The sequence below is a fragment of the Sesamum indicum genome, linkage group LG15, assembly GCF_000512975.1.
Source record: "Sesamum indicum cultivar Zhongzhi No. 13 linkage group LG15, S_indicum_v1.0, whole genome shotgun sequence".
Classification (NCBI taxonomy): domain Eukaryota; kingdom Viridiplantae; phylum Streptophyta; class Magnoliopsida; order Lamiales; family Pedaliaceae; genus Sesamum; species Sesamum indicum.
The window spans coordinates 3,235,449-3,244,810 of NC_026159.1; the positions used below are offsets into that span (position 1 = coordinate 3,235,449).

General features: G+C 35.1%; 1 protein-coding gene across 1 annotated transcript in view; it reads left to right on the plus strand.

Annotated features, from left to right (window-relative positions):
- Positions 3,517 to 9,362, plus strand: part of LOC105177680 (serine/threonine-protein kinase SAPK10) — a gene marked incomplete in the record, with an annotated part of 7,162 nt that continues 1,316 nt past the window's right edge. Inside the window, 7 exon segments of the mRNA XM_020699294.1 lie at positions 3,517 to 4,158; positions 7,017 to 7,091; positions 7,175 to 7,276; positions 7,360 to 7,413; positions 7,516 to 7,608; positions 7,807 to 7,899; positions 9,215 to 9,355. Of these exon segments, the coding sequence (XP_020554953.1) occupies positions 3,982 to 4,158; positions 7,017 to 7,091; positions 7,175 to 7,276; positions 7,360 to 7,413; positions 7,516 to 7,608; positions 7,807 to 7,899; positions 9,215 to 9,355 (735 nt within the window).

Below are 9,362 nucleotides of genomic sequence, written 5' to 3' on the forward strand. Positions count from 1 at the left end.
TTCAAAATACTGGACTTTAATTTTATTTTCATATAATTACATCCCAAAGTTCCATCTTTGAAATCATGTCATATAGACAAAGTTGTTAACAAGTACATATGACGCATGAAGCAAGGGTTTGCCCTAAAATAGAAACAAAACTTCCTCTTATCCTTTTCCCCTTTGGTGCCATTTCCTTCCTACCAAACCAAACACACCTCAAGTGGAGATAGATGCCCATTGCCCATTGTCCCTGCCCGCCGCCTGCAAATTGGGGTTTAAAGCAAGCTGATTCACGTGGCTCAAAAGCCAAGCTGGCATTGCTTTTTGACAAATCAAGGAATCTGGGCTGCATTGGCCCAAACCTGAAATTTGGGCTTCAAGATTTTTGTGTTGGACGGACACTTTGGTGGATGTATGTATGTATTGGTGCGATGTATGTATGTATGGGCGAGTCTTGAACGACAAACTGGTCTGGGCATGAACAGAAAGGAGTAAAACGCGTGTGATAGGACCTGGCGCCATGCCCACATGCGCCGAGTCTTTATCAACATGGTAGAGTGTAGAAGACGATATTGAAGGGCTTCCGGACAAACCAACCCGTCGCTATGAAAAACAATAGCTTGACTAGCTCATGCTGTTGCTTTTCCATTGAGTTTTCACCTTTTTTTTCTTGAGTTATTATTATGATGTGATTAAGTAGATTTTGATGGAAGTACACAATCACTTAGAGAACGAGCATCGTGATTATGAGTGTGTACTTGATATTGACGTTCATAAAACTTTTCAAAATATTTATTCATTATCGAAATGATCAAACACGTTCAGTAATTATTTGTTGGTCGGGTCAATTTGAATAATATTATTTTAAAATGCATATTGTTCTATGTTACGTCCTCCTCTATGTGACTGATCCAATCAATCCTTATTATAAGTACCCATTAATTCACCTTTCACACATACACCTTTAATTGTAATATTAACTTAATTGGTTTAGAATATTGAACTAACTCGAGTGTTGGAGGACTATAATTACGTTCTACTCAATATTATATAAAAATCATACTGAAATCTGAGTGGTTTATACAAAATTTTTGTAACGTATAACTCTACACGATAAACACATTTTCAACCACACGTTAATATCATCACGTATTAAATAAAAATGATTATTTGAACAACAAAGAAATCTAAATATCCCTAATCCAACCATCTTTCCTTTACGTGTAATTTGAGTTTTTCATTTGTTGACTCGAAATTAATCAAACGCATGGGTCTATAGGTTTCTTGAGAGCGGACCCACTCCTCAATTTTTCATAATCTGTTGTTTCTTAATTAGGCAATATATGTATTAAAAAAAAAGGACTTATTCTTATTGTCCTCAAAGGTCAATTGATTGGATAATTATCTAGGATCGAATCGGTGCAAAATATCTAATTGGTGCGACTGCCGCTGCCGCGGCCGCCCGCCCATCACAATCCCCAGTGTGAAAGAAAGCTCCCCCCCCCCCCCAATCTAACATGAAAGCTCCCACCTATCCCGCCTAAATTTTTGTTACTTCTCTGTTCTTTTCTCCACTTTTATGGACTATATTTGAATTTTCCGGTGATGTTTTATTATGTTAAAATAAGATTAGTATTTGTTCTAATTGTCAGAATGTTTCATATATTTGTGGTTGAATTCCTAGTTGGATGATGACAACATACCTATTATTTTTAAAAAGAAAGAGAAATACGTGTCGTCGTAAAATTATTTAATGTATTGCTCATTGAAATGTAACATCTAAAGTCCCACATCAGCCAAATTTTGTGATGTATAGAAAAATGAGGCAATGTCCATTTAAGTGAAATTATGTAATTACTATCCTTAAAGAGTAAGATATGACTTGATTCTCTCAACTGTGAGCCTATAAAACAGATTACTATTATAATTACATTAGAAAAGCACCAAATATAGCATATACGTTGCTTAAGTCTGTAGGTCGTAAGAATATTGAAGTAGCAAATGAAGAACGACTATCTGTAGATTTTTTCAAATTGCACGATTTTCACATGGACTATAAACACAAAATAATCTAATGATCATGATGAATCCGTACATATTAGAATTTGAAATATATAGACGAGGTCGGGTTGTAAAATTATTTAATTAATAAAATGAATCCAAAACTTATTCAAAGATCATAACTATTTTTATCGGAAAATCTTAATACGACATTTATAAAATATACCCCTACATCACTTCCACATTTTAACTAACCCCGCATTCTAAATGGATACTTAACGTAATGCTAATGCACAATTAAGTACCATAATCTCTTTAATAACTAAGACAATACTAATAATTTAATATTTTTTTAGTTTACTGAAATTGATAATATGATGTGGACAAGGAGATTATTTGTATGGCATAATTTAGGTGGGTATTCTAGAACATTATATTTTGTATAATATTTTCTTTGGTAGGTACATCTTTACTTCATATATGCGTTAAATAATTGAGTCGACTTATACCATTTGCCTCCCTATGACATTTGCTTTAAGTAGCTAGCCGCCACAACCTATAAGGTCCATTCCACTTTTCTCCCAACCTTAGGGGCTAAAACTGCAATTGACCCTATAAGTTCTGGATATTTGTTTTTTATTATTATTTTGTATTGGAAATAATTATATTATTCTATTTTGAAATTTAGTGTAATTATAAGTGAAATTTCTGTATTTTTAAAAAATTATATTTAATATTTTTAATATTATTTGTGTCTAATAAATAAATAAATTAATAAAAATTTATCGAATATACTGATATAACAAAAAATATTTGAATGAAAATACATATTCGCTTTGGTTGACTTATTCATTGTGCGTAATTTTTTTTCAACAAAACCAAATTATCCTTATAAAAAGTGAAAATATACACGCTCACATGCAATAGTGTGTTAAGATGAATAATTGTAGTTTTATTAGAAAAACAAATTAATTTAAAATATGTCAGAGTGAGTCAATTAAGATTAATTATGATTTTTCTTAAATTTTTTTGATGTTATAAACAGATACTGTGAATTTTTACTAATGAAAATGTCGATTTGTTAGATTTCTTTTACAAATGTTAGGAATACGAAATATAATATTTCAAACTAGATGATATTTATTTGTAACGACATAAAATCACTAAAGATGGACTGTGTAATGATCCTTTTATACTAATAAACATATAAATAAATTGGTAGAAAATAAATCAATATATTAAATAACAGAAAAGTGAAATTAAATATAAATTTTGCTTTATGGAGTTTATTTATTGGCGAGGATATTAAATTAAAATGAGTGTACTGTTGATTTATTACTTTTGTGGACAGCAAATTAATTATAAAAAAAGGACGTGGAATTTAGAGCGAGTGCAGTAACTTTGAGGGGAGATTTTATGGCCCATCATCGTTGGGCACGCCCAAGTTTATCCAGATGAGGGGTAGTTTTGTCAATGCACAAAACAAAACAAAAACCATAAAACATGGGGAATAGGTAAAAGGGCAAAGCCTTTTGTCCAATAGGATAACTGGGAGCATCGTGATAGGGTGAACGTCGTCGTATTCAACGTCGCCCAGCTTCCCGAAAACGACGCCGTGGCGTCAGCTTCACTTCTTTCTTTCTTCCTCCATCATCCCCACTGCTATACAAAAACACACAGGGACAGCAGGCAAGGGAGAGAGTAATCCCATCCTTCGCCGACCACAGAAGCATCAAAATATCTCGCTTTTATCTCTCTCGATTAAAATAAAATATTAAAGTAAAAGTACAGAAACAACCGCCCTCCGCCTCTCTTTATCTGATTCCCGAGGGCAAAACCGACTTATCTCTACCCGATCTCCTCCTTCCCCATCGGGTCAACTGTCGGATAACCACCGCCGCCGCCGTTGTTCAGCGAGCCGAGTAATGTGAATGAAGAACTGAGTTTCAATTCTCGAAGCCGGGGTTTTAGGTTTACAGCGGAATAGTATTAGCTCAAATGGATCGGGCAGCTGTAACAGTGGGTCCGGGTATGGATATGCCGATCATGCACGACAGTGATCGATACGACTTCGTTCGAGATATCGGGTCGGGTAACTTCGGGGTGGCCCGGTTGATGAGAGATAAGCAGACAAAAGAGCTGGTTGCGGTTAAGTATATTGAGCGAGGGGACAAGGTTAGTTTGGTTTATTCTTTGTCAATAGCAAATTTTTGTGTATGCATATTATTACTTGTCTTGTCTATATTGCCTTTTCTGAAACTGTTTTTAAGTTGGTATTGGAGCTGATTTAGTTAAGCACGCAATTGATCTTGTCTGTGCAAATATGGAATGCCTATTTTTGGTAATATTGTTGATTCGCCTGATTTGAGTTTAGTTTTTGTGGAAGTATAGCTTTTGCTTTTTCTGGGTGAGAATAATGCTGCCGAACTTGCATCCCGGAGGAGATTAACATTTCTTTTTTTAATGTCGAAGCTGCTCAAATTTGGTGAATACATCTTTGCTCAACCTAATTATTTTCTACTTGGTTCAATTTGATGATAACAGAATAATAAGCAACTCCTTGAAACAATTTACTAGTTAATGATTTTTGTGACTTGGACCGAAGTTGAATTGTATATAGTTGATGTATTTCACTATTGGCACTTGGTCATGGATGTGCTGCAACTGGAAATAGCTAAAACAATGTCATTTCCTTTCTAAAGATAAGTAATGTGAGTTGATATTTGAAACATTTTAAAGAATTCCTTTGGCAGTCACTGACATAGATTATGCCCTTGTGATTTTTCTATCTTCTTCACTGGACTAGCTGAAGTATATGTCTTTTCCATCTGGTTTTACTTTCTGGTAATTTATTTATTTTTTGTATTTTTTTAGTTTCTTTCTCTTCTATGCCACTTTATATCAAATACATGTTTTGAAATACATGTTATTTGATTCAGATGATGTTATTACAAACAGTACTTGAAAAGTCTAGTGAGGAGCAATTGCATGATCACTCACTATAGTGCTGATTCTGGAACCTAATAATCCTCCACTGGACATCATTTTTAGTTATTCTGTTTGTGTAATTGTGTATGCGTTATAGCATGCTTTAAGATGCATGTTCTTCTTTTTGGCACTTGCTACTCTTACTGTGAAACTACTACGGTTATAATTTCTGTAGTTTGAACTCCGACGTAGATGGGATATTGCTCATGTTCCAGAACACATAAAGCTCTGGAAAAGCATAGTTATCACTTAGTCATGTGAAGAAACAATGCCTAAACATATTAAGACCTTCACTCAACTTAATCCCAAGGCCTGTGGCCTTTGTCGTGAGGTATACTGCTTTAGTTGAAAGTATACTGGCATAGCAACAAAAGGTAATGATGCATATAAAAGAGTTCTCCAGAGAGCTTTTACTGATGCTTGCTTGAGCAACAAAGAGGTCAAGAGTCCATGGGACTAATAAATTAAACCCAGCACTAAATCATTTAATGAAACTATGGAAGTTGGTGAAAGAAGTTATTAGTTAAAAATATATATATATATATATATACTGTATTTTGAAACTCAGAATATGTAGAAAGAAGACAAAGAAAAGAAGAAAATGTAGGAATGTGTGTGATGTTCTGAAAAGTAATTAGTTTGGATCAGAGCAAGTGCTGTTAATCTTGTATGGTGAACAAGATCTAACGTATGCATTAGGATAATTTTCCTGGGATTAAACTCGTTTCTGGTCTCCAGCTGTCCCTTCAAGGTTAATTGGATGAGGGCATATTTTTCATTTATTTCTCAAGTAGCGTTTCCCTATATTTTTAAGTGGTCTTAGGGGTAAAAACAAAAATAATTATAGAAGACACATCACTGTGCGTTGAGAATATCGTCGCATCTACCGCCATCCAACTACCGCAAAATGATACTGATTGTCATCGTCACTTATTTCCTCGTCCTATTGCTTTTTAGTAGAATACGTGAGAACTAAGATATCAATCCCTTTGAAGGTTCCCAAGCACAGCAAAAGAATATCTTCCGCATCTCATTTTCATGTGTCTCTCTCCCCTCCCGAGAAGCTGTACCAAAAAGGTGCTGCTTTATATCTCAATCAGTTAACTACATGCTCAGAAAACCGAGTGCAAAACCGCAATCCACCAATCTCTACTGGTGCTTCTGTCTATTAGTTACCGTCGATGGTGATTAATTGATGCCAATAAACTGATCACAATTATGAAAGTGGTATTAGCTAGTGCCTAATTAGCTATATAAATGGATTCACGGCCCAAAAGAGAGTGTCTGAGTACTGTGCCGATTGTGCATGATAGTGATAGATATGATTTTATTAAAAATATTGGATCTGGAAATTGTGGGATAGCTCGGCTTATGAGGGATAAACAGAGTAATGAGCTGGTTGCCATCAAGTATATCGAGCGAGGTGACCCGGTCAGTTTTGTAACCTTAATTGCTGATTAAGTCTGCTTACTTTTATCTTTATTTGACTTTGGAACTAATCTTGAAGCAAGAGTGGTGTCTAATTTAGTATGCAATTATTGTGTGCATCCACCAAATCTTCTTTACATGGTTTTTCTTCTGGCTATGTCGAGATTTTAACAGTATTTTTCTCTTTTGAATGTTCCACGCTTTTTTCTAAGGCAAGAATATAAATAATGCTTGATTGGATTTTAGCTAGATGGTAGAAAGTGAAAGACGTCAAATTCGTACTTAAATGTCTATGAGTTTTATGCATCAGTCAGCTAGTTTTTGCTGCTAATTAGTTGCAACTTTAGCTGGCCGGACTTGTGATCGCATGTTTTGTTTCTCAATGTTTTGCTGTGTAAATCTCTCTGTCGAAGAAATTGCACTTGTTTTTCATTGTGTTATTCTTCATGCGCATGACACATTCTGATTTTATTTTCTATAACATTTGTTGTGAAATGATCTACCAGATCTGTCTCCCTGGGAATTGCTTTCTTTTTCTTTTTTATTTATATTTATATTTAGGCATTTATTATATTCTCTCTTTTTTTGGGTAACGGTCTGGTAAATTTTATTTGCAGATAGATGAAAATGTTCAGAGAGAAATTATCAATCACCGGTCTTTAAGGCACCCTAATATTGTTAGATTTAAAGAGGTTTGTTGCGATTTCTTACTGGAATTTTAATTGACTAAAAATTTTCATGGGAAGTTAAATTCATTCACAATATTTTGCTTCAGGTGATTCTGACACCAACTCATCTGGCTATTGTGATGGAGTATGCATCTGGTGGAGAATTATTTGAGCGCATATGCAATGCAGGACGGTTTAATGAGGATGAGGTCTTGACTTTTGTTTGTTTTGTAGTGTATCTCTGTGGACATCAGCGTCATTGACTGACTTGTTTTGGATATGCGTCATGCAGGCACGTTTCTTTTTTCAACAGCTAATATCTGGAGTCAGCTACTGCCATTCAATGGTAACATAATGTTATATTATGTTTGGACTCTTATTTCCTATGCAATTAGGTTCAACCCAGTGCAGAAAAGAAATCTGATCGGTCTTATGCTTCTTGATGAAGCAAATATGTCATCGGGATTTGAAGCTGGAGAACACACTGTTGGATGGAAGCCCAGCTCCTCGGTTGAAGATATGTGATTTTGGGTATTCCAAGGTAATCTTTCCCCCTGAGATTCTGGACTGCTTTCTCATTAAGCATTCTCAACATATCAGAACCAGGATTTCCCAGAACTATATTTTAATCAGCTCATTGATATTTTTGAAACCATACTTGTGTGTTTTGTTTACCTCCTCCAGAGTGCGGTTATCTACTTTCTTCTATTCATTACCTAATTATAATTATTTTTTACAGTCTTCTTTGCTGCATTCACAACCAAAATCTACAGTGGGAACTCCTGCATATATTGCTCCTGAGGTGTTGCTTAGGAAAGAATATGATGGCAAGGTAAACTGTTCGCTACCTTCTTTAACGGAATTGCACATTTTATCAATAGAGGTATAAGATATCTTTCTTTACAGTAATGTAGAAACTTTAGATACTTTTGATATGCAGAGCTGGAAACACATATTGTATATAATTTAACTGAATATGGCCGAGGTCAGTTGTATTTCTCACTTACACTATGACACTGTGTCTAACTGGTCATATGCTTAGTTAGGTTTATTATTGTCTCCCTGATTTATTGGCAGCAACGAAGAGGAACTCTAGATACCTTCTGCCAGCACAGTTGGACTTGGATATACATTTTAGAAAAATTCAGACATGGTCAAGTAGTAGTCGCTTTACCAAATTAGACTATAACACCATCGCACTGGTAATATGTTATGTGAAATTGACATGAACTTGTGCTTGTCTGATCTTATAGACCAAATGCTCCTCCACTTTTCATTATTTTCCATCTTTTATTGACGTTGGAGCTGGCAGCCACGGGTGATGGTGTTTTATGTTACAAATTGTTCTTTTCCTTTAAATATTTTATTACTACTTCTTGTATTTCTGGACATTTTTGAAATTGAATAATTTTTCTGATATTGATGTCAAGGTTAAACTTGTTTCCATGGATCTTTACCGAATACTATGGTGACTCTATTAAGATTATCGCATAAGTCATTGTTTGGAGATCATCACTATGTGTTGTAATGAACTTGCCGTGCTAGTTTGCCATCCTGTTCTACGGTTGTTTGGGAAGTTAAAACTTAGAGCAGCTTCTCTTCTTGAGGCATGATATGAATTGCTCCTTTTGATTTATGCCATAGTTGCAGATTTTGCTGTCTTAGTTGAGGCCTTCTATGTGTTTATGTTGATTCGAAAGGATGTTAGGCCTTGTTGCCATCTTTAGGAAAACAAACATTATCTTAAGTAGGTAGCTCATATATTGTTGTAAGGTGGTGGGGGGATTACCATTTCAAGCATCGTTCTTTGTGGATTTGATAATATGAATGCCATATGGAGAAATGATATGCTTCATATGTTTAAGTATCTGATAATCGGATGATTTTGGGTCTCCAACAATAGGGATAGAATGTTCTTGCTTGTACGAGGTTTCCAGGATGATAATATAAGTAATGTTTGCATTTGAATGCGCTGAACAATGTAAAGTAACATCAGTTGCTGGTTAAACAACATGAATATCAACTGTTGATAGTCTGTCTCCTCCCCTTGCAGTGCGGGGACAACCCCCCTTTTGAATTGCTATCCCTTTTTCACATGTGAATGATTTTAAATTGATGGACTGTGACCCAAGGATGTCTTTGCTCAGATCGCAGATGTCTGGTCTTGTGGTGTGACTTTATATGTTATGCTGGTTGGTGCTTATCCATTTGAAGATCCTGAAGAACCGAAGGACTTCCGGAAGACAATACAGAGAATCTTAAATGTTCAATATTCAATTCCAGAAAATGTTATCA